General features: G+C 43.0%; 1 protein-coding gene across 1 annotated transcript in view; it reads left to right on the forward strand.

The window, feature by feature from the left end:
• The window catches only part of LOC126281884 (myrosinase 1-like), a 121,775-nt gene extending 97,358 nt beyond the window's left edge, over nt 1–24,417 (forward strand). The window contains exons 8-11 of the mRNA XM_049981199.1: nt 399–547; nt 3,026–3,160; nt 8,007–8,113; nt 24,119–24,417. Coding sequence (XP_049837156.1) covers nt 399–547; nt 3,026–3,160; nt 8,007–8,113; nt 24,119–24,260 — 533 coding nt within the window. The 3' untranslated portion in view covers nt 24,261–24,417. The remainder of the gene's footprint in view (nt 1–398; nt 548–3,025; nt 3,161–8,006; nt 8,114–24,118) is intronic.
• Nucleotides 24,418–26,954: the final 2,537 nt, after the last annotated feature.

The following is a 26,954-nucleotide window of genomic DNA, read 5'->3' on the forward strand; positions in this document are numbered from 1 at the left end:
ACGGTCACAGGTTCGAATCCTGCCTCGAGCATGGATGTGTGTTATGTCCTTAGGTTAGTTAGGTTTAAATAGTTCTAAGTCTAGGGGACTGATGACCTCAGATGTTAAGTCCCATAGTGTGCAGAGCCATTTGAACCATTTGAGCTTTTGGATCCTCTGCCTGCTTTCTATGGTATAATGGCGCGGTTTTTTTGTGTATATTTCAGGCTTACAGACATGTACCTGCGAACAAAGAGAAACTCACTTATGAATCTCTACTTTTGGAAGTGGTGTCTCTATGACTATACCTCCCATTTTTTTTGAAATATTTACATGAATTTCTCATTACTAAGGCAAGTGCAAAGCGATGTCTCGTAAATCGCATAAGGATGTTGTTACATACATTCTTCCTTTCCCAGGAACGTTCGACTTCTTCGGGCTGAACCACTACACGACGAAGCTCGCGGAGAACGGGCTTGCGGGTGAGGATCCATCCAGGGTGCGAGACGGCGGCTACGTCACGTCTTTCGATCCCTCGTGGCCGACGAGCGCCTCCGACTGGCTTGTTGTGAGTAATCCGACTGTATCTCTCACAAAACTTATAGGATCCGACTTAATGGTTCTGTTATTTTAGCCCTGTTGGGTTATTGAACTGCAATCACGCTGTGACTGCGATGTAATAAGGACTGGTCATCGAAAAGTTCTTTAGTCGCTGTTGTTAATGTTGTGGTCTTCAGTCCTAGGACTGGTTTGGCGCAGCTCTCGATGCTACTCTATCCTGTGCAAGCTTCTTCATCTCCCAGTACCTACTGCAACCTACGTCCTTCTGAATCTGCTTAGTGTATTCATCTCTTGGTCTCCCTCTACGATTTTTACCCTCCACGCTGCCCTCCAATGCTAAATTTGTGATCCCTTTATGCCGCAGAACATGTCCTACCAACGGGTCCTTCTTGTCAAACTGTGCCACAAACTCCTCTTCTCCCTAATTCTATTCAGTACCTCCTCATTAGTTATGTGATCTACCCATCTGATCTTCAGCGTTCTTCTGTAGCACCACATTTCAAAAGCCTCTATTCTCTTCTTGTCCAAACTATTTATCGATCATATTTCACTTCCATACATGGCTACACTCCATACAAATACTTTCGGAAACGACTTCCGGACATTTAAATCTATACTCGATGTTAACAAATCTCTCTTCTTCAGAAATGCTTTCCTTGTCACTGCCAGTCTACATTTTATACCCTCTCTACTTCGACCATTATCAGTTATTTTTCTCCCCAAATGTCAAAACTCCTTTACTACTTTAAGTGTCTCATTTCCTAATCTAATTCCCTCAGCATCACCCGACTTAATTCGACTACATTCCATGATCCTCGTTTTGCTTTTGTTGATGTTCATCTTATATCCTCCTTTCAAGACACTGTCCATTCCGTTCAACTGCTCTTCCAAGTCCTTTGCTGTCTCTGATTTGTATATATTTCTTGCATTTATCTTGTTTTATAGCCGTGAAAGCAGTGCTGACTAATTCATCTTTGTGAATAGCGTAGTGGAAGCCGTTATTTAGGCAACGGACTCTTTGATTTCTTTCCCTGGGCGATTACTAATAAGTAAAGATGTAATTTGCTGTCAACGAGATAACACCAACAGCGCACTGTTCAACATGAAGAATTATGAGAAAATATATGACGAAAAGGTCATTATAACTCTCTTACACGTAGTGCTGGCAAATATGTAACGTTCACAGGTTGGATGAAAATATGGGAACACAAAATATATAATCATATTAGTCTAATACATTTCAAACAGCTTCCAGTCTCCTGGGAATCCTGTGTAGTTTGGAAGGGTTCAGGTAATAATGATAGATGTGGATAGCCATCACTCACCGATCTCTCCAAAGTAACCACAAAGGATCAATGATATTGAGATCTGGTGATTGTGATTTCCAGGGGATGCGACAATTCATTCTCGTGCTCATAAAACTACTCGTAGGCCGAGCAATCTGTATGTACAGGGGCCATCACTTCTGGGGAACAAAGATTGTGCCATGAGACGGACCTGATTAGCTACAACGGCCACATAATCCTTGGCAGTAATGTGACCTGGCAGAGTACCGATGGTGCCCAAGGAACATCACGATATGGCTGCCCAAATAATCATTGAACCTGCGCCATGCTTCACCATTGGGACGTGTAGTCGGCTAGAAGTTGGAAACATTGTGCAACAAGACTTTCTTCTATTGCTCCTTAGCCCAAATTTTACGACTACGGCACCACGTTTTCCTTTTACGGGTACTCTTATCACTGATGTGTGGTTTTGGGATTTGCAGGTCGCCCTGCGATTCACGGTTTACAGAGTTCGCTTCGTCTTGGTTTGGTGCTGACAGAGTTCGCGAGTGCGACGTTCACTTGTGTAGTGACTTTTGCAACTATCGTCTTCTTGTTATTCGTCAGTCCTCTTCGACGGCCGTCTGTCAGAATCACTCAACACACTCTTTCGTCCGAGTAGTGACTTAGTGGATGGTACTTCCTGCCAGATTAAAACTGTGTGCCGGACCGAGACTCGAACTCGGGACCTTTGCCTTTCGCGGGGAAGTGCTCTACCACTTGCCCACTTGCCCGCGAAAGGCAAAGGTACCGAGTTCGAGTCTCTGTCTGGCACACAGTTTTAATCTGCCAGGAAATTTCATATCAGTGGACACTCCGCTGCAGACTGAAAATCTCATTCTTAGTGGATGGTGTTTGCCCTGTAAGCTTTATAAATACGGTGCTTATTGAATCACCAAACACTTCTGCCACATGGGTTACGGAAGCACACACCGTTCTGGCAATTTGCCCACTTTCGAAGTTACTTAGCTTCGACATAATGCAACTACAAGTACACAGAACGGTATTCTGACCACGACTGACACTTGCGATGTGTTGAGGACATTAGTCAGACACAACAGCGCAACATACAGGCTTGACTATCATCTGTATTTACGTTCAAACATGCATTTCTCGCGGTGTTTCCACGTTATTGTCCAACCCCTCTATGTGTGTTACAGGCTTATCCAGAGGGAATACGTCTCATCGTGAACTGGATCAACGACACGTATGGCGACGTCCCCATACTCATTACCGAGAGCGGTTTCTCCGACCTCGGCGAATTGATCGACACCGGCCGCCAGAACTACTACAGGGTAAGAACTTGTGATCACAAGGCAGCAGAAACCAGATACTACGTAACTATCACTAAGTAAATACCATATGGGAAACCTGCGTAGGGTAGCTGTGTTTAGCCATCCAATAGGGAAAGTTCTCTTCTCCGCACACAATAGCGCTCCACTCCACGCCTGTGCGAGAGTTGTACCTCAAGTGTATCAGCTGAATGTGTGAGACTGTAATGAAAGTGTTTAAGTGTGGTGTCAGATTTAGGTTTTAAGACCAAGAGAGAATGGAAAGGGAGAAACCTGGTGGCGTCACATAACTGACTCCTCTCGAACAGCACCAAGGAGGCTGTCGGGCTAAAGTCCCCTTCCGACTGACAGGTCAACTTCACGCCGTGAGACACTGTAGGGAGGTTCGGAATCTAATCCGAAACATTGTCGAAAACGCTGGTGATTAGGATTTTTACGCCACCCCGAAGATTCGAACCGTCAACTTTAGAGTCGAGCGCAGCAGGAAGGCGTGCGTTATACCTCGGCTAAGGTGGCTAGGATAACATGAAAGAAACACAGGTATGTGACAGTCTTACGGCATAAGATTATGAACGGAAACGGCCTGGAAATTAATAGATATTGCTGCGTGTATTCATATACACAACAGCTATAAACAGCGGCGATAGTTCGTATGGATAATAAATCTTTCACGAAGGCTAGGATAGTATTAATGCTGAAAAGAATAGATAGGTAGGAGACACAATCTTACTAAACGAACAGACGTCATTTATTTTCAAAATAATCGACGTGGAGGAATTATGGGGAAAGTTTAAATTGATTGTAAATCGCTTCCTGAATAAGTATATGCGTTGTAATAGCATTAAGGAGGGATGAGACCCCAGTGGTTTAATAATAAAATTCTGAAACTGTTGAGAAAAAAAAGATCGTTGCTCTCTCGACAAAAGAGAGAGAGAGAAAGAGAGAGAGACAGAGAGAGAGAGAGAGAGAGAGAGAGAGAGAGAGAGAGAGAGAGAAGAGAGAGACGCGGAAATTCTATAAACAGATTGGTGTGCGAAACATACAAGAACGTGCATCGTCATACCTTAGCCAAAGATCTTTCCGCCAACCCGAGAAAATTGCGACCTAAGATCGCTAAGCGTATGCAAGGCTTCTGTCCCATCACTCATTGATCAGTCTGGTGTGGCAGAATACGACACAAAAGGAAAGCTGAATTTTTTTATTTGGTTTTCAGGAATCGTTCATGCAAGGGTATCATACAAACACACCGTCGTTTGACCATCACACAGACTCCCGTATGGAGGACATAGCAGTAAGCATCCCTCGCGTAGAGAAACAAGTGAATGAGTAGAAAAAGATTTAATTGTTAGGACCGGATGGAAGCGACTGAAAGAAAAGCGCAGATGATTCTTATATATAAGAAGGTTACAAGAACAGATCCGCAAACTTAGAGACCAATATCCCTGACACCAGTTCGCTGCAAAATTCTAGAACTTATTCAAAGTGCGAATACAATGAATTTCCTAGATACCGAAAAGCTAACGTCCACGAATCAGCACGAATTTAAAAAGCAGCGGTCGTGCGTAACTCAGCTTGCCATTTTCTCACATATACTGCAAATCATACATGAAGGGCAACTACCAGATTCCATATTCCTAGATTTCCAGAAAGCGTCGTCACGGTGCCATAATGGAGACTGTTGACTCTGAAGAGGGGGTCCCGAGTTCGAGTCACGGTGCGGCACATAGTTTTAATCTCTCTGGAAGTTTCATATCAGCGCACAATTCACTGTAGCGCGAAAAGTCATTCTGGAGACATCCCCCAGGCTGTGGCTAAACCATGTCTCTGCAAATATTCTTTCTTCCAGGAGTGCTAGTCCCTCAAGTTCGGCAGGAGAGCTTCTGTGAAGTTTGGAAGACAAGATATGAAAAACTGACGGAAAGAAATCTGTGAAGACGGGTCGTGAGTCGTGATTGGGTCGCTCCGTTGGTAGAGCACTTGCCCGTTAACGGCTAAGGCCCCAAGTTTCAGTCTTGATGCGACACAAAGTTTTAATCTGACAGGAAGTTATTGACAGATTATTTCGCAGCTTTGGCTTCGACTGACAAAATTTCACATCTCAAATTCGACTGCAGTCCTCAGTTCACAATCTGGTGTACAACAAAAGATCGCTTTTCGTTTTGGGAAAATACAAGTTGAAAACAAGTAAATAATAAAGTAGTAAAGAAACATACTGGCAGATTAAAACTGTGTGCCGGACCGAGACTCGAACTCGAGGCCATTGCCTTTCGCGGGCAAGTACTCTAACATCTGAGCTACCCAAGCACGACTCACTCCCCGTCCTCACAGCTTCACTTCTGCCCGTACCTCGTCTCCTACTTTCCAAGCTTAACAGAAGCTCTTCTGCGAACCTTGTAGAACCAGCACTCCCGAAAGAAAGGATATTGCGGAGATATGGCTTAGCCACAGCCTTGGGGATGTTTCCAGAATGAGATTTTCACTCTGCAGTGGAGTGTGCGCTGATATGAAACGTCCTGGCAGATTAAATAAGATAGTAGTTGTTAACTCTTCCATATAGCTGAAGTTCGAAATAACTTTTTCGATTTAGAAGGATAGGTTAATAAGAACATCTGTGATGTAAGTAATGAGTGCAGATAATAAAAGCTCCATAAGATATATTGAGTAAGAGTTTTACTTTATGTGAAAAAGTTTAAAGGTATTTCAAAGATTGTTAGCAGGAGAGTAAGAGAGGGAAATTAGAACTACATGTAGTGAACAGTTTAGTATGTGGGGTTCGGCAGCAGCCGATAATGATTGAATATCTCTCACAAAAATGCTACCTAGGCATGAATTTCAGCAATTACACAATTCGTATTAAATTTCAACGACTGAACATGTACTTAGACTCTTATGACTAATGCATGTGCATTGATGAACAAAAATTGTGACCACATTTAGTCTATTAGTAAATTTGTATCGATCGAGCAAGTAATACCACACAGCGTGGTCCCGAGGCTCAGTGGACTAATGTTTAAAAGTCTGAAGTTCGATCCCAGGCTAGTCGTAGTTGTATCATGATTCGGAGCCCATGTTAAATCCATACATTTGTTCAGAGACCTGAGAACGGTAAGGGTATACCACCTTCAAAAGGAGACAAATCATTATGGTGGTCAAACAAACCCTTTGGTTAATCACAGCTCCGCCTAAGTAGCTTCTCTCTGCGTTGATAGTTTCTTTAGCTTTGAATAACAATGGCCTTAAAACCTTACGACTTACTAAACTGTCATCAACACAGAAAAGCCGTCAAATTCATGGACAATGATATATATGTTTACGTCGCGCTCAGCAAACTTTTGTAACCCTGACGCGACACCATTGTGGCCTAGAGTTTGTGCTCTCAGTCAAGTTGCCAACGCCATTTGGCTCTGAATTATCAACTGCTGAACGATTAATTCCCTACGATATTAGCTGTAAAGATGCATTTTGAAACTACACCACCTGAAGACGAGCGTTCTGGCTTACTATTCTGGACTGCGTTGTGTTTTCCAGGGCCTGAAGTTGAGAATTATATTGTTTATTTTAGTTTACTTTACGAGTTACTATTTTGATTTTTCGATTGTGGAGCAGGTGGTACGATTAATATCTGTGCTCGAAGTGCAATAATCTAATTGACAGCTGATTTAGCGATGTTCGCAAGCATACCTCTACTAATTCAGGCCGGCCGGAGTGGCCGAGCGGTTCTAGGCGCTACAGTTTGGAACCGCGCGACCGCTACGGTCGCAGGTTCGAATCCTGCCTCGGGCATGGATGTGTGTGATGTCCTTAGGTTAGTTAGATTTAAGTAGTTCTAAGTTCTAGGAGACTGATGACCTCAGAATTTAAGTCCCATAGTGCTCAGAGCCATTTGAACCATTAGAGGACTGCTCAAACTGGTGGCGGCTATGTAATGGTATGAAGATTGGAAGCACAGTATTATCAGAAAATGTTGCTATGAGTATCAGTCGATATCGAACTTAATTGCTCGTGATCCTTTGCAATTTTCTGCGTGGTTTATTCCTTTAAACAATAAATTACATATTTTTTATGGTTGTGATGCCATTTAAGTTGCTTCGTGTCAGTTTTCAGTTTTGAATTCTACATTCGCTTTTATAGTGTCTGACTTTATCTGAATAATCATCGCTGTTAACCTCACAGTACTGCGTACTACTGACTCGCGATTTGAAAATTTTGATGCCACAATCAGTGCATAACAGCAAGTGATTGTAATGTTGATTTTTTAAAAATGTTTTGTAATTTTCTATATTCACGTTTTTAATCACATTTTCCACTTACTTACAAGTTTGGAATCGATATTTTAAGCGAATCTATTATATTTTAACAATCCTTATCTTAAATTTTCATGACCTGTTCTGTCGTTTCTGACAACATCGTCACGTATGGCAACATAATATACTAATTTTAACTAAGAATTGTATACAGATGTAATTCAACAGAGCCTCTACCAAAATAACATCTTAGAAACATTAAGAAAAGGAATGTTTTCCCCAAATACGTAAAATTTTTTTCATCTGCTGTCTAAAATTATATTGCGACGTAACTGTATTAGATTATCGGAACGATATAGATCTAAACACGTCTTCACATTATTGAATGACAGTATTTTAAGGTCTGTTTACTAATTCAAGGACAATAGTAGGCTAATGTGGACAAAAGATCAGAACTTTCAGTAGCACCTGTGCCGCAGGAAAACTTTTGCTACTTTAGCGACAAGTAAATCGGTTAAGTCCGTAAAAGTTATCCAGTCTTTTCTATTTTGTGCAACAAAATGTGAGCCACAGTGGCGTAACACTTGTACTTTCTTCTAACACAGGAGTACTTGAGGCAGCTGTCCCTGGCCATCAACGAAGATGGAATCAACGTGATTGGCTACACAGCGTGGTCTCTCATGGATAACTTCGAGTGGCTATACGGATACACGTGAGTACCCTACATTACGCTCCATGGTGAAAATTTTGTAATATCCTTAAAGGAAATAGGTCCCGTATACCGTCACACGTCAGAAAGCTAAATACACAGATGAGCCAAAAACAGTATGACCACCGTCCACGGGAAGACTGAAAGCAGCCGGCATGCGACGGTAAGGAAAGTATGTAAGTGGAGCAGAGACGATCGTAGAATCGTTCTAGTGAAGCTACGGGCCGAAAATGGGGCATCGATAGACATAAGCGAATTTGAGAAAGGGCGGATTGTTATCGCTGGGCACGTGTGTACGATAATCTTAGGAACGGTGAATTTGATCAGTTGATCGCTTGCTATTGTTATGAGCAGTCGATGAGAAGTGGTTGAAAGATGATGAAAGCCTCACAAGTGTTGCACATCCATGCTCCTCACAGGACGTAGATGTCTGAGGCTTGTCCGCTCTGTAAACCAGATTAGGCGGCTGTCTGTGACTGATCAGGCAACAGGGTACAATTCTGGTGCAAGCACAAGTGTTTCACAGCACACAGTTCTGAGTACGTTGTTGGACATGGGACTTTGCAGAAGACGACTCCTACTTGCCAACGATACTGTCCATTACGACTGCACTGGTCATGGAGTCATCAAGATGGGACTTTTCACTGGGCGAACGAATGATATTTCTCGAAATAAAAGCCGATGGTCGCTTCTGGATACGCCGTCACTTGGCTGCTCGCAGCGCTCACTGGACCACAGACGCAGGAGAGCTGTGGCTGTGTTACACTATGGGGAAGATTGACCAAGAAGTTCATAATACCTGTGGTAGACATCGATGGAACAATGAGTGCTGTGGACTACGTGAATTTTTATTGCCAACCAACTGCCCATCTGCTCTCCTTCACGCTTGAACTCTTCCCTAACGCCATGGTATTATCCAGCGGTACAATTTACTGTCCCTGTCACAGGGCCAGAATCACACCACAATGGTTTGAGGACCGTGATAGTGAAATCGTTTTGCTGTCGGGGCGACCGAATTGGCCTGATCTCAACCCGATGGAATACGTCTTGGTCATTATCAACGGCCTATATTATACGCAAATTGCGTGATCTGTGCTTAGATATCTGGCGCCACACACCCACGTACACCGGCTACACAGAGTCCCTGCTATATTGCGTTCCAAAGGTGTACCAACACGCTGTTCAGCAGGAGGTCAATATTGTCTTGGCACATCAGTGTATTTTCCTTTGGACAGACATTTTAGAATATTTTCTTGCTAATCCCATCATAACGGCAATCGGAACGCTGTGTGACCATACCATTCTGGCCAAAGGTACCTTTAAGTTGGAGCTATGATAAACACGACCAGTGTCAAATAGGGCACCGGCTAAAGCAACGCTTGACTCTTACATTTTCTCGTATTAGCTGAGTACTACGTAGTGCAATTATTTTTACTTTGGAACGGGAGACAAGGTAGTTATAAACTGATCACATGAGCTTTTCCACGTGTTACGTACTGCACTTACTGAAAACCAAAACTATGTGAGAATGTCAATATTTTACATTTCAAAATCACACTACGTTACTATAAATACCTAATAAATTTTAGAAAATGATCCTGTTCTCCTGGACTCTGATTGCGTTTCAGATATATATCTACTGCTCAATCATTTAGAAGCCTAGCGGTTTATTTTCGTGATGGAGCTATAACTGTAGCTAAAATCATCAGAGGTGTAACTAAAATCTGAGATTTTCTTCAGCCTCTTCATGCACGTACAAGGGTCGTTAAAAAAGTAATGCAACATACTTTTTTTCTAAAAGCAGGTTGCTTTCAGTCAGGATTCTAATACACCAAATTTTTCCCTCTCTTTTTGCAACGAAACCATAATTTCACCATATTAATTCAGTGTGATGGCGTCCGCCGCTGGTAGCTCAGTGGTCAGCGCGACAGAATAATCATAAGGGTCCGGGTTTTATTCCTGGCTGGGTCGGAGATTTTCTCCGCTCAGGGACTGGGTGTTGTGTTGTCCTAATCATCATCATTTCAACCCCATCGACCCGCAAGCCGCCGAAGTGGCGTCACATCGAAAGACTTGCACCCGGCGAACGGTCTACCCGACGGGAGGCCCTCGTCGCACGACATTTATTTATTTTAGCGTGATGGCGTTACGCCACTTGACTGGGAGATCTTGTACACCTGCATATTACCACTCTATTGGTCGACCTCGGCGCCAGCGTCTTGCTGCACCAATAACGTCCCTATCATCCAAGTACTGCTTCTTACTGGGCCAAACAGATGAAAGTGGGGAGGTGAGAAATCTGAGCTGTAGGGTGAATGAGGAAGAACAGTCCAGTGAAGTTTTGTGAGCTCCCCTCTCGGACTTCTATGAGACACTGCGGTATTATGGAGAAGGAGAAGTCCGTTAGCAACTTTTGTGGCAACGAACGCGCTCCTTAGGGTAAAACAATTCACTTCAAAGTTTATCTTTGCACCATGAGGGTGTACATCGTACAGAATAGCACCATCAGAGTTCCAGAATACCGTCCCCATGACTTTATTGGCTGAGGGTGTGACTTAGAACATTTTCTTCAGAGAAAGGTAATGTAGCACCACTTCATGGTTTGCAGTTTTGTTTCCGGTTCGAGGTGATGAACCATGTTTCATCACCTGTGACGATGCTCTTCAAAAATTGTCGCGATCAACCTGCTAATTCGCAAGCAGTTCCGCACAGACGTACGTTCGTTGCTCATTATAGTCCTTTGTTACACGGCGAGGAACCCAGCGTGCACACCCCATTGAGTACTCCAAATGATGGACAAGTGAGTAAGCACTACCAACAGAGACGTCCGGTTGTGTAGCGAGATGCTTAATCGTGATGTACATTGAATGTGGAGAATAGTAGACAGGCAACTTTTATGCTTCTTTCTGTATGCATTAGGCATTTAGCTCCTTGCTTGGAATATTTATCTTTCCACCTCTTCCTCGGTCTTCCTAAATATCACCAGGTAATAAGTCATCGCTACTTTTGATATTCTGTCGTCTTTCATTCTTGTCACATAGTCCGTCCAGAGTTCCAGTTGTTACTGTGCTCCTTAATCTGTTGATTTTCATTCTCTGTTCTTCTCTGGTGTCAACATTGCTCCTCCTGTCGGATAGTGGTTGCCCAGAGTCTCCGATACTTGTACTATTTGTTTATTCCTTTTTGTTACAGACCATGACACACTCCCCTTTTTTATGGTTGGTACTGACGTCGTTTAGTAGAATTTAAGTAGAGCTTCTTTCCTTACTATAGTTCTGAGGATTCTGTAAATTGTTCCGTTAAGGTAATTAAATCACTCTACTTTCCTTCGCATGTCCATTTCTGTGATAAATGAGATAGTATTACCTAAGAATTTGAACGAGTTACATTTTTCTTCTTTTTGATCGTTTACTGTTATTTTGCTGGAACTTGGCTCTTGGTCTCTCAAAAATAAAAACGTGGTTTACTTATCCATTGCCAGAGCATGTCATCAGTATATATACTACGAAGAATCGGAGAAAAACTGTGGTCTTACTACAGTTTCGCCCTACTATAGGTTTTACGTTTCTCAGTGGCGATTTCTGATCACAGGTACTTGATTTCTGCTACCTTTGCCCGGTGCAGAGGTGTTCCTCTTTTGTTCACTATCTGCCATAGCTTTTCTCTATTTCTTTATTGAAAGCTTTCACATTTTCTTTGAATTGTAGTTTTCTCTCTCTCTTGAACTGTGTGTTTTTCAATAATTTGTCTAATAGCAATGTACTGCTTGTGGGCGATCTACGTATCCTAATCCCGTTTGTTCTTGTAGCTGAATAATTTCAACAGTCGCTCCTAGTCTGTGTGTTACTACACTCAGTGTTTGGCAGAGAAGTGCCACTTTACTTTTCGCAATTACTTCTGTCTCCTTTCTTGTAAATAGCTATTATTGTAGCTAATGTCCAGCAAAATACTAAGGCGAATTCTTTACAGACTAATGGAAAAACTAGTAGAAGCCGACCTTGGGAAAGATCAGTTTGGATTCCGTAGAAATATTGGAACACGTGAGGCAATTCTGGTCCTACGACTTATCTTAAAAGCTAGATTAAGGAAAGGCAAACCTACGTTTCTAGCATTTGTAGACCTAGAGAAAGCTTTTGACAATGTTGACTGGAATACTCTCTTTCAACTTCTGAAGGTGGCTGGGGTAAAATACAGGGAGCCAAAGGCAATTTGCAATTTGTATAGAAACCAAATGGCAGTTATAAGAGTTGATGGGCATGAAAGGGAAGCAGTGGTTGGGAAGGGAGTGAGACAGGGTTGTATCCTCTCCCCGATATTATTCAATCTCTATATTGAGCAAGCGGTGAAGGAATCAAAAGAAAAATTCGGAGTAGGTATTAACATCCATGGAGAAGAAATAAAAACTTTGAGGTCCGCCGATGACATTGTAATTCTGTCACACACAGCAAAGGAAGAACAGTCGAACGGAATAGACAGTGTCTTGAAAGGAGGATATAAGATGAACATAAACAAAAGCAAAACAAGGATAATGGAATGTAGTGGAATTTAGTCGATGCTGAGGGTATTAGATTAGGAAATGAGACACTTAAAGTAGTAAAGAAGTTTTGCTATTTGGGGAGCAAAATAACTGATGATGGTCGAAGTAGAGAGGATATAAAATGTAGTCTGTCAATGGGAAGGAAAGCGTTTCTGAAGAAGAGAAATTTGTTAACATCGAGTATAGATTTAAGTGTCAGGAAGTCGTTTCTGAAAGTATTTGTATGGAGTGTAGCCATGTATGGAAGTGAAACATGAACGATAACTAGTTTGGACAAAAAGAGAATAGAAGCTTTCGAAATCTGGTGCTACAGAAGAATGCTGAAGATTAAATGGGTAGATCACATAACTAATGAAGAGATGTTGAATAGGATTGGGGAGAAGAGAAGTTTGTGGCACAACTTGACTATAAGAAGGTATCGGTTGGTAGGACATATTCTGAGGCATCAAGGGATCACCAATTTGGTATTGGAGGGCAGCGTGGAGGGTAAAAATCTTAGAGAGAGACCAAGAGATCTGTACACCAACAGATTCAGAAGGATGTAGGTTGCAGTGTGTACTGGGAGATGAAGAAGCTTGCACAAGATAGAGTAGCATGGAGAGCTGCATCAAACCAGTCTCAGGACTAAAGACCACAACAACAACAACAACAAAAACAACAACATGTCCAGTTCGAAGGAATTTCTTATTTTTCCAGCATCTGTTAATTTAACTAAGAAAGTATCTTTTCAGTGTGGAAAATGGTAATTTAATTTTGTCTGTGTGTATTCCATCAGAGTACAACGGTTTTCTGTTTTTCATTTTCCATGCTAATTTAATTTAGCCTGTGTTTATTCCATCAGTGTACAACGGTTTTCTGTTTTTCATTTTGCACGTTGCATCGTCAAAATCCTTCATTACTATTCTATTTACTTTTCTACCTTCCTCTTCAGTTCACTAGAATCACTAAACGCTTATCACTAGAATACGTCAAGGTGCCAGAACAGCCTCCGTACATTTTCCACTCGCAGTACAATTATACAAGCCACTGTTCTACAAATACTGACCAACAGCAGCCCTGGCGTATTTTGCCAATTCAAAATCTTTGTCTCACTCTGATGCCAGCAAAGGCTCAATGAATAGCACCAACTACACGGTCCAAGTCGCTCTTATGCACCGCCTTACACTCATCGTAATCGAAACTTTCTTCCGCCGTCAGCTGCTCCAGGCAAAGGACGCTACACATTACACTCGGCCACACCCGGCTATGAGTGCTAAAAATCCCACTGCTATACTGCTAACCTTGCCGACTCTAGGCGAAGCTGTACGAGCTTCCTCCAGGGTCTGTTTCCTTTCAGTGGCGGTTAGCGACTCCAAGGCCGCTCCGTCGCTGCTCCCATCGTCGAGCAGTGGAGTCGCTCGCACCGATGCCTATGTGTTGCTGGCATGTCCCACCATCGAAGCACGTCGAGCAAGCCCCGTCGGTGGCAGGAATGACGAATGTGCCACACATCAAGGCACATTACAAGTACCTAGGAATGTGCGTGTTTGTCTGTTTCAGCATGTCAGCGCCACAGAGGCTAGACAGCTTTCGGCTAAACAACTTTCCTCAAACAAAAAGTTGTTAAACCCCTCCCCTGCTGCTACCTGCACTATTTTCTGTAGATAAATATTCTGTTGAATTTAAGAACAAACTGATGCACTCCATTTTGTCATTCTCATAATCTTTCATCTGTATATGTATCTGGCAGAGCAGGATTTGTGTGGAGAGTGGTTTGGCCCGATGTTTAATGAAATCATTATTTATTACCACATCTTATGACATGGACTACGAGGTGCATTCAAGTTCTAAGGCCTCCGATTTTTTTTCTAATTAACTATTCACCCGAAATCGATGAAACTGGCGTTACGTCTCGACGTAATTGCCCTGCAGTCGCACACATTTTTCACAACGCTGACGCCATGATTCCATGGCAGCAGCGAAGGCTTCTTTAGGAGTCTGTTCTGACCATTGGAAAGTCGCTGAGGCAATAGCAGCACGGCTGGTGAATGTGCTGCCATGGAGAGTGTCTTCCATCGTTGGAAAAAGCCAAAAGTCACTACGAGCCAGGTCAGGTGAGTAGGGAGCATGAGGAATCACTTCAAAGTTGTTATCACGAAGAAACTGTTGCGTAACGTTAGCTCGATTTGCGGGTGCGTTGTCTTGGTGAAAGAGCACACGCGCAGTCCTTCCCGGACGTTTTTGTTGCAGTCCAAGAAGGAATTTGTTCTTCAAAACATTTTCGTAGGATGCACCTGTTACCGTAGTACCCTTTGGAACGCAATGGGTAAGGATTACGCCCTCGCTGTCCCAGAACATGGACACCATCATTTTTTCAGCACTGGCGGTTACTCGAAATTTTTTTGGTGGCGGTGAATCTGTGTGCTTCCATTGAGCTGACTGGCGATTTGTTTCTGGATTGAAAAGAAAGTCCCATTCATGCTGTCGTTGCGCATCAATATTGCTTGGCAACATGCCACACGGGCAGCTATGTGGTCGTCCGTCAGCATTCGTGGCACCCACCTGGATAACACTTTTCGCATTTTCAGGTCGTCATGCAGGATTGTGTGCACAGAACCCACAGAAATCCCAACTCTGGAGCCGATCTGTTACACAGTCAATCGGCGATCCCCCAAAACAATTCTCTCCACTTTCTCTATCATGTCGTCAGACCGACTTGTGTAAGCCCGAGGTTGTTTCGGTTTGTTGTCACACAATGTTCTGCCTTCATTACACTGTCGCACCCACGAACACACTTTCGACACATCCATAACTCCATCACCACATGTCTCCTTCAACTGTCGATGAATTTCAATTGGTTTCACGCCACGCAAATTCAGAAAACGAATGATTACACGGTGTTCAAGTAAGGAAAACGCCGCCATATTAAGTATTTAAAACAATTCTTACTCTCGCCGCTGGCGGTAAAATTCCATCTGCCGTACGGTGCTGCCATCTCTGGGACGTATTGACAATGAACGCGGCCTCATTTTAAAACAATGCGCATCTCTTTCCAGTCTGGAGAAAAAAAATCGGAGGCCTTAGAACTTGAATGCACCTCTTAGCATACAACTTCACCAGAAAGTTCATAGATGTTCCAGATTTCAAATCAGAAACAAACAATATTCTGTCCAAGAACGCCCCTTATTTAAAACGTTCAAATGATAATAATAATAATAAAGACTTATTCTAAACAGATCCATATATTTGTTATATCTCAAGTCGAAGTTTCAGGGAAAGTATACCAACAATGTTGACAGTGCACCTTCACTGGCCCATTTAGTGAAAGAGGATTACTGATTACAGTTCTGTCAAACAATAAACATTGACTAGGGATAGTGCACTATCACTAGTGAATGTATATTTGCACTGCCAAGAGGTAAGGAAAGTGAACCAAGGCTGTAATAACAAAACTGTCGTACTTTGAAAATTACATACATCACCTGCAGTTTGAAAGCATAGTCATATTATCTAAAATTCATTTTTTGCAGCAAGGATGTGCACCATCGTACTTTGAGCTGCACAGCACATTTTTGTTTTTGCGAAAGCATCTCAGAGTTTGACATTTTTGGTGGTAGTTGCAGTAGAAGAATCCGTGGCCGTTTCTCATCGACTGAGACGTTTCAACGGTCATCAGGGCAACAGTTTTCTCTGCTGGAACTTCCTCCTCCGAGGAAATTTTGTAGGGGAATCTTGTAGTCGTTGCCGTCCCTCTTTTGTCCAGATTTTACTGATGTAGCGTTGTTGAGAAGTGACTCGCACTTTTCTGTGTCCATGAAGACAGAATTGTAACTGAGATTTCCTCGTTCCACTCTAAGAGCCGCCCTGATATGAACTGTAATTGCACTACTATCAACCGCAGCTGCACTACTGCCAACTATAACTGCACTGCTGTATAACCTAACAATAACGAGCTGACGACAATTACATTCATGCTGATGCGTGATAGCATTGTTGGATGCACCACCAATAATCCGGGAGCACCGATGATACACCTTCACTAGTGGATAATATGTTATTGTACACTTTCCCTAGCCGAGTAGAGTGATGGTTCACCTTCACTAACGTTCTTTTTTCAGTTTATGGTAAGCTCTCACTCATCACTGTAGCAATGGTGTACATACACTGCTGAAGGTTTACCTTCCCTTGTCTTCCACTTCCACTATATCACATACATAAATAATTTTCTTACATGGTCCAAGTGACATTATAAACAGGTAGCAATCAAGAAACAGTTATCAGAGCTTAATGCTTGGTTGTCAGTTTTCAACATGTAAGGGGCAGTCAAATGAAAACTAGACGGAACGAAAGTAAGAAAACTATTTATTACTTCAGACGCAATTGCTATGGCTATTAACACATTTACCCCTCCGTGAGACAAGACAGTCAGTGCCTTTATGAAATAAATATCGTGGTTGCTTACAGAATCTTGACTGTATTCAGGTGTTCACCTCTTCGTCTGAAGCAAATCTATAACCGCGATTTTTTTTCTTTAGGGCTCCAAAAGTATGGAAAGCGCATGGAAAGAGATTAGGACTGTATGAGGCTGTGTAAGTCCTTCCCTGCGAAACTCCTGCGGTGTAGTCGACACAATCTGCCAACAAAATCCCCACCCAGGTGTTACTAAGTTTGTGTCCTTGAAAAGTTTCCCTGGGAAGCCCTTGCACATTCTTCATATAGTTCCCATCTCTTCTCATGTTATTTTCAAATTTTGGGAGCCCTGAAGGATAAATGTACCAACAGTTGTGTCAGTTTCTTTTCAAATAATAAACAGCTTACTTTTTCTATCTGCTGTGTTTTCGTTTGACAGCTCCTTATAAATTCACTACGTTAGAAGTAATACTTAAGTATCTCTAATCTGAACAACACTGGTAGTGCCTCCATCTCGTACACTAAGTACTTACGTTGGAGTACAAGGTGTGTAAATATATGGTTTCTGTGATTGAGTCATCAAAATAATATGAATATTAATCATATAGGTAAGGCGAAAGCGAATGTTAGTGCTAGGGCAACCTCGAGGAATAGTAATAACTTGTCACCTTTCCTGGTCTACCTGGAGTAAAACTGCCCCTACGTGGATGCATCTGTTTGCACTATAGAAGTCGTGTTGTAGTTAGGTAACGCTAGTAGATGTGCTGTACGCAGAGGTTCAATCAGTGCTATAAAACCTGCTTCCTGGGACTCTCTCCACTAAAATTTTTTACCGTTTTTCCCCAGAAGATTCAGTGGAGCAGCCTTATGAGCAAATTCAGAAATTAATTTCCTAAAGGAGTCGTCCATCCTGACGAACCTCGCCGGGTTCACAGTTACTACACCTGGTGAAACTACATAGGCAAGAAATTACTTATCTGGGTTCACTGCCAGAACCACGTCCCTCAATCACCACAGAACCTCTGTAAATTTCTCAAAATATTATTGCTTATTTATGACTGTAAATAACTAAATCATCAAGAAAATGATATACAGACAAAATTTAATGTCAGAGAATATCTTACCCATAAGTTGTGACGGGACTGCAGCTCCAGTGGACAGGCTGATACGTATGCGGGCGAATTCAGTTAAATTCTAGTCACTAGTAAAAGCTGTCAGCTTTCTGGAATCCTCCGCTTGTGGGACCAGATTGTAGACTTGATTTAAATCCAAGGTCGCAAAAATGCGAGTGGCACTAAACCAACCAAAACAGTAGTGAAAGTCTGAGAGCGGGATCATATGTGAGACGATCTTTTTAACTCACGGAATTCGACCACAGGACATTTGCCTCCATTTGGCTTTGGAACTATGAAAACAGGGACAGCATAGGGAAAGCCAGAGGGACGAATAGCTAAATCCTTGGTCTAACAGTTTTTCCACTATGTGCTTAACGTCGTTCTTGCGAGAAAGTGAGTGATGGTGAGTGGGGTTGTGTACATGTACATCCTGACTGATTTCTATATGATATACAGTCAACGATGCTATTCCCAATTTAATGTTTAAAATGCATTTGAAAATATTGAGAACAGAATAACAAATTCGAAGGCATTAATTCTAACGGGCCGTCGTGATGACCAAAGGTTATATACTGCACATCTCATGATCTCCAGTAATAACGTTGGCTACTGCCATACAAAGTTCCAATTGCTGTCATCAAAACAAGGTAGAATAGTGACCTGCAGCAGAACTACCTCTTTTAGCAAAACCATGACCACTGTTTCCACACAACAATACACTAATCTGGCCCAGGTAGACTCACGCACCCCATGGGCTATGTGCATGTGCCACTCCTAGACATGACGTGTGTGTACCGCCTATTCTCGGTAGATGATACGGTAAGGACGTTTCTCTGACTATAAAACCAGCGCCAGATTCGAGATGGGCAGACACCTGGTACAATACAGTGAATGAGTCACAATCTCTGTGCGAGTACAATAATTAAAATGCAAAAAAAAAAAAAAAAAAAAAAAATCGTGCTCTTATGCACGATGATACCAACGTGCAATTCAGAAATTCACTGCACAAAATTTCTAATTCCTAGCCATGTTTGAAAACATCACAACAGTTACCAGCTGACTTCACCTCGCTCAGCACTAACTACAAGATAGTCTAGCAGAATCTATCAGATGCCCACTAATAGATGTTGGCCACAAAACCACAACATCTGGCTCTCTGCGCAGCCCTACAGTAACTAAATTCTCCACCATTCCTGTGGGCTGCTGTATTCTTCTGGAGACTGTGAAAAGATAATTCACTCCACAAGTAGATGACTTCAATGTACGTCTTAGGCATTGACCGTTTAGACAGCTGTGGCTAGAAAATTGCGGCTCCACGACGCTCAACGTTTCAGTCTTTCGCACTCACATCCAGACGTCAACTAATCACTCCGCCATACCTGTGGTACCTTCCACGGATAACTGCAGCCAAGCTCTTGGGCATCTACACGACTACAAGTCTGGAGGGGGCGCTAGAGCATGATTCTCCACCGCCGCTACAGTGGCATTCGCGGCTGGCACAAGACAATGTATTCTTCCACTGATCGCCGAGGCCTGCGCCCAGTGTGTCTCCTTGGCAAGCCACTCCGGCACAAACTAGTGTGGTTAGTGCACGATGAAGTCCCCGGCAACGTCCACAACTTATACTCCGGTACCACAGTGACCAGCGGCCTTGGCCCAAGTAGATATTGCGTGTTTGGCCCAGTACTGCTGCCAAATCTTTGGCCAGCGTACTGGTGCCCCGGCCAACCTCCCCTGCTGAGTCAACGACTGGCCCCTCTGACATACTGCAGCATCGTCAGCCGCTTCGGCAGCGGCCCTGTTGCGGGTCCCAGAGAACGTCGCTGTTTTCTTTCCGTAAAGTTGACCCTTATTCTGACCCCGGCACTAGCTGATACGAAATTTTTATTTCAAGGCACAAGATGGATGGCCATTTTTCTACGTCAAATAGTGAAATAAACGTTCCCTTCTTTTCAGTATTCTTCTATCTATCCTTCTTCTGTCACCTTTATTCCCTCTTCTCTTCATTAATGGTTTTTCACCACTTCTTCACGTTAAACTATTTCACAAGCATATCTGTTCTCTCATGTCAATGGACTTTTCTTCTATAATTATTGCTGCCGGCCAGTGTGGCCGTGCGGTTCTAGGCGCTTCAGTCTGGAACCGCGTGACCGCTACGGTCGCAGTTTCGAATCCTGCCTCCGGCATGGATGTGTGTGATGTCCTTAGGTTAGTTAGGTTTAATTAGTTCTACGTTCTAGGCGACTGATGACCTCACAAGTTAAGTTGCATAGTACTCAGAGCCATTTTTATAACTATTACTGTTTATACAGCATCGAGATGATAAAAGTTATGGGATAGTGGTATAAACATTTAGAGATGGCAGTACTACCACGAACATAATGTAAAAAAAGGGCAGTATATTAGCGGAGCGATCATTTGTACTCAGGTGATTCAAGTGAAAAGGTTTCCGAAGTGATATGGCCTCACGACGAGAATTAACAGGCTTTGATCGGAATGGTAGTTTGAGTTAGACGCATGAGACATTCCACTTCAGAAACAGTTAATGAGTTCAGTTTTCCGAGATCCATGATGCCAAGAGGTGCCGAGAATATCACATTTCAGGCTTTAATCCTCACCACGGTCAATGCAGTGGCCGACGGCCTTCACTCAATGATCGAGTGAACCAGCGTTTGCGTAGAGCTAACAGACAAGAAACACTGCGTGAAATAACCGCATAAGTCAATGTGGGACGTACGATGAACGTATCTGTTAGGACAGTGTGGCGGAATTTGGCGTTAATGGGCTGTGGCAATAGACGACCGACCCGAATGCCTTTTCTAACAGCATGACATCACCTGCAGCGTCTCTCCTGTGCTCATGACCATATTGGTTGGACCCTAAAAGATTGGATAACCGTCGCCTGGTCGTATGATTACCAACTTCAGATGCTAAGAGCTGATGGTAGCGTTCGGAAATGGCACTGCCACACCGAACCATGTGTGCAAGCTGGAGGTGGCTCCATAAGGATGTGGGCTTTGTTTACATGGAATGGACTGGGTCGTCTGACCGAACCGATCATTGACTGGAAATGGTTATGTTCGGCTACTTGGAGACTATTTGCAGCCATTCATGGACTTCATGTTCCCAAAAAACTATGGGATTTCTATGGATAACAATGCGCCCTATCACTGAGTCAGTTTGTTCGCGGTAGGTTCGAAGAACGTCGAGCGAATGGTTTGGCCGACCAGGTCGCCCGGCTTGAATCCCATCAAACATGTATGGGACGTAATCGAGACTGGCTGGTCGGCTGTAGAGGCAGCATGGCCCAGAATTTCTACAGGGGACTTCCAGTGACTTGTTGACTCTATGCCACGCCGAGCTGCTGCACTACGCCGCGCATAAGAAGGTCCTACACTATACTGTGGAGCACCCCATCGGTTTTGTCAGCTCAGTGTAGTTTTGAACAATAGGTTTCTAGCTTCTTCCCGATGCTATTCAATCTGTATATTGAGCAAACAGTAAAGGAAACAAAAGAAAAGTTAAGAGTAGGTATTAAAATCCATGGAGAAGAAATAAAAACTTTGAGGTTCGCCGATGACATTGTAATTTTGTCACACACAGCAAAGGAAGAGCAGTCGAACGGAATGGACACTGTCTTGAAAGGAGGATATAAGATGAACATCAACAAAAGCAAAACGAGGATAATGGAATGTAGTCGAATTACGTCGGGTGATGTTGCGGGAATTAGATTAGGAAATGAGACACTTAAAGTAGTAAAGGAGTTTTGCTATTTGGGGAGCAAAATAACTGATGACTGTCGATGTACAGAGGATATAAAATGTAGACTGGCAATAGCAAGGAAAGCGTTTCTGAAGAAGAGAAATTTGTTAACATCGAGTATAGATTTAAGGGTCAAGAAGTCATTTCTGAAAGTATTTGTATGGAGTGTAGCCATGTATGGAAGTGAAACATGGACAATAAATAGTTTAGACAAGAAGAGACTAGAAGCTATCGAAATGAGGTGCTACAGAAGAATGCTGAAGATAAGATGGGTAGAGCACATAAATAATGAGGAGGTATTGAATAGAATTGGGGAGAAGAGGAGTTTGTGGCACAACTTGACTAGAAGAAGGGATCGGTTGGTAGGACATGTTCTGAGGCATCGAGGAATCACCAATTTGGTACTGGAGGGCAGCGTGGAGGGTAAAACTCGTAGAGGGAGACCAAGAGATGAATACACTAAGCAGATTCAGAAGTATGTAGGCTGCAGTAGGTACTGGGAGACAAAGCTTGCACAGGATAGAGTAGCATGGAGAGCTGCATCAAACCAGTCTCAGGACTAAAGACCACAACAAGAAACAGTTTCCACGTTAAATATAAGATCTACTGTAATAAATATGCAGGATGAGTCAAGACACCACCGACATAATTTCAGAGGTTATTCAAGGACATTTTCTGAGTATTTTGATACAAATGACCGGAGTTCTCCATTGTCTCGCCACAGAGTAGTGACGTAGTTATGATTTATTCGGTTTTCTTACCAGAATTATATTTTAATTTGTGAAAGTACTTCCACAGCAGTGAAGAAGCTTGTACACGCACTCACCAAAAAGTAGTAACACGAAAGCATATGGTTACTCGGGGGGTCTATGTATAGACGCAAACCTACTGTGATGTGATTGCCATTGCGCCGGAAACAACTGGGAATAGGGTCGTAGTACCACTCTCCCACTGCATTCAATGAACCTACAGACAAGGCGCATATCGGTCAACTCCTCACTTATTTACATTCAACTGTGTATCACTGTTAACATATAACCAATACAAAAAGAAACCGAGACTGTATCGAGCACTACAGGATGCATGCTTGAGGACCAACAATAAAGTAGTCATTACTGCCGTCGACAGCAACTACTGCGAGTGTGTGGAACAAGTTTGTTTCCGGACCAGATGCGGAGCACACACCGTCGACGTTAGCACTATTGAAATCTGAGGACTGGTAAGAGCTGGTGACGAGACAAAAAGTCTTTGTGGGGGACAAAGAGAGAAGGGTAGCTGATGTTGGGGTATATAAATCTGGAAGGAAAAGCAGGTGAAGATGACAGGATGGGGAAAAGGAGGCTGTGTGTTATGGGGAGAGGAGGAGGAAGAAGCCCTTGGGGGTGGATAGAATGAGATGGATTCAGATTCGGTAGCGTGTGTATATGTCGGGGCATAGTTCATACTTCAGGAGAGGAAGATGTTTGAAATTCATTTGGGAGAGAACATGGAGGGTGTGCAGGTGGAGGGTCTGTTGCATGTGTACGCTGTCGATGGACGACAGATGTAATTAACCACACTCAGTCTAAACGAACCACGGTTTTCTGTGAAAAATATTCAGAAAATAAGCTGATAAGCACCTTACGTAGATTTTGTCAGATAATGGAGAATTTTTAGAACTAGGCTAAATCAAAGTTACATAGGCCTGTCGATTGCAAACCCCTCATATCAATGGACTACTTTCTTACGTTTGACACTAGTAGACTTCTCTTGACCAGGAATGCCCTTTTTGTCGATGCTAGCTGCTTTTAATGTCCTCCTTGCTCCGTCCGTCATTGGTTATTTTGCGGCCTGGTTAGTAGAATTCCTTAGCTTCATCTACCTCACGTCCATCAGTCGTTAAGTGTCACGCTGTTCTAATACCTGCTACTTCTCATAACTTTCGTCGTTCTTCGATTTACTCGCACCATTATGTTGCCATAAATGTACCGTATATTTAATAAACATATGCAAGCTTTTCAGGACAGAGTAACACTACATTTTTACCAACTAAAACTTAATTCATGATTTCTGACTACAAGTTTTCTTTTCGTACTAACTCTTGAACAATAAAAATTATCTTGTCTTTCATGAAGACGTAATGAAAAATTTACTGTAACTCTCTGTACTTATCTTCTGTAAAATGAGTGAAAACAACCATTACTAATACATTCATGTGTCTTACAGAGTGAGGTTCGGGCTGTACTACGTCGACTTTGAAGACGACGACAGGCCCAGAACGGCTAAGGGCTCTGCGGAGTTATACAAGCAGATCGTAGAGACACACCAGATCCCTGAGGCTGGATCAACAGCGGCCTGGGAATGGTGAAACAGAGAGCAGCAGTGCATTACGTCGATGGTTGCACACAATAAAAGTTGTTGTGCAATAAACTTGCAACACTGTTATTAAAGAAAACCTTGCTATGTACATATCATGTCGCTGTTTTATGTGGATTGTAACTGTACGATAATAAACTCATAAGGTTTTTCCCGATAACGCGCTTAATGGAAAAAGGAGATTTTTTTGTTCTTATTGCAGTTATTTTGTATTTAATTTTTATCCTACCAGGTCAGTTAGTTCAGCCTGAGTTTTATATACAACAAAGAAGGTATAGTTCTCAACGATTCTTTTACTTGATACATTGAAGCGATGCTACGTAGTAATAACAGTAACAATGGTGACATCGTTGCAATTCTTACTGTGATTTCATCCACCTTCACCCTTTGTAGGCTGACTGCGGCACAATCAAGCCGCTCTTCATCGGTAGACATTATTCTGTTATTAGACCCTGAACACAGAACAGGGAGACATATTTACCATGAATTTAAAATTATTTTTAAAGATGTTCTTAATGGGAAAATGTAAGAAATAATGATGTCTCCATGAAAAGTTTAAAAACAGTGACAAAATGTGGACAGGCAGCACAGTTAAAAACACTTGATGAACACTAAACACTTGAAAAAAATGCGAGATACATACCATTAAAAACGGAACACTGTACACTTTAACTGAAATTGGAAGAGGACCCACCCTGGGAGGGTAGATTGTTGATGAAAAGAGGTGGGTTGGGAGAGAGATAGAAGACTGGTGATGATGAAAACTGAGGACTGGTAAGAGCTGGTGACGAGACAAAAAGTCTTTGTGTGGGACAAAGAGAGAGGGGTAGCTGATGTTGGGGTATATAAATCTGGAAGGGAAAGTAGGTGAAGATGACAGGATGGGGAAAAGGAGGCTGTGTATTATGGGGAGAGGAGGAGGAAGAAGCCCTTGAGGGTGGATAGAATGAGATGGATTCAGATTCGGTAGCGTGTGTATATGTCGGGGCATAGTTCATACTTAAGGAGAGGAAGATGTTTGAAATTCATTTGGGAGCGAACATGGAGGGTGTGCAGGTGGAGGGTCTGTTGCATGTGTAGACAGAGGAGTGCAGCACACTAGAACTGGAAAGGCGGGTGGACGCAATAGGATTGTTGGAGTCGAGTTTTCAGATGGTATAGGATACTCAAAGGTGTTCAATGTGAGTGAGGAGAGGTGGGTATTTGATGAATTATTAAAGGATCCTTGAGGAAGGGGGGGGGGGAAATGGTAAAGGGACGCGAATAGCAAGGCAGAAAATATGGCGTTCGTGGATCTGTAAGGATACATAGAACTTGGGTGGGATGGATATCCATGCAACATTTGCATAGCAAAGTATGGGGTAGACCAGGTATTTGTATGTGTGAAGGACAGTTAGTTTTAGCCTATTGCGTGCTTTCTGTTGAATGATGAGCACGTGAGGTTTACACGTTACTTGACAGTTAAAGGTTAGTCCAAGATATTTTAGTCTGTTAATTAGCTGAATGGGGCAGTTGCAATTGGTGAGGTAGATACCGTGGAGTCAGAGGGTGTAGGTGGTGCGTCCTATAAATATCACATTAGTTTTGGAGGGGTTAATCTCAAGCAGCCATTGGTTACATCATGAGGTGGATTTGCGGGGATCGTTGGTATTTTTGGAGCATAGGACAGAGGAAAAGGAATTCGGTATCATCAGCATACTGAAGGTGTTGGACGGGAGGAGGTGGTTTGGGTATTTCAACAGTGTATAAGAGGTTAAGGAGAGGGAAAGAGCGAAACCTTGGGGCACTCCAGCAGTGGGATGACAATTACAGTGATAATAATAATAATTTCAAATGTGTGGTAGTAACAGTAACTGTCGCGAAGAAGCAAAACAATATTGTGATCAACTAAATTCCTTCCGAACAGGCCATGAAGGCCCAACGATACCGACCGGCCGCCGTGTCATCGTCAGCCCACAGGCGTCACTGGATGCGGATGTGGAGGGGCATGTGGTCAGCACACCGCTCTCCCGGCTGTATGTCAGTTTCCGATACCGGGGCCGCTACTTGTCAATCAAGTAGCTCCTCAGTTTGCGCCACAAGGGCTGAGTGCACCCCATTTACCTACAGCGGTCGGCAGACCTGATGGTCACCCATCTAAGTGCTAGCCCAGGCCGACAGCGCTTAACTTTGGTGATCTGACAGGAACTGGTGTTACCACTGCGGCATGGCCGTATTTTGATCAGCGCAATATTTATTAACAAAGGAAATAAATTCCCTGAATGAGTATGCGATTATGGTAGATACTCCGTGAATAAAGCAACTTCGAGAATTTGACATATAATACACATAGAAAGGCGAAGTCGATTTTTGTCCTATGACGGCATGTCACCTGGAGGGTGGAGGGGGCAAGTAGTAGATCTACTGATAACGGTTTCATCGTTGTCCACCAACAGATAGTGTGGTGGCTTAACTACTAGAGTGCCATCTGCGTCTCTCCTTTGACAGGGCAAGCTCGCAGCAAGAAGGCTGAGTGTGTTGCAAACCTGTGAAGCAAGCGGCAACCATGCTGCAGAGATGCACTCGTGCTTCCTACTGCCAGCTGATCGATTCTGATCAAATTGTGGCCTTCTCAGTGGCGAGATGGCCCTTTTGTAGAATTTACACACAAGTTAGAGGTGCTGCATCAGTTGTGCAACGGTGCTGG

Source organism: Schistocerca gregaria, chromosome 7 (genome assembly GCF_023897955.1).
Source record: "Schistocerca gregaria isolate iqSchGreg1 chromosome 7, iqSchGreg1.2, whole genome shotgun sequence".
Lineage (NCBI taxonomy): Eukaryota > Metazoa > Arthropoda > Insecta > Orthoptera > Acrididae > Schistocerca > Schistocerca gregaria.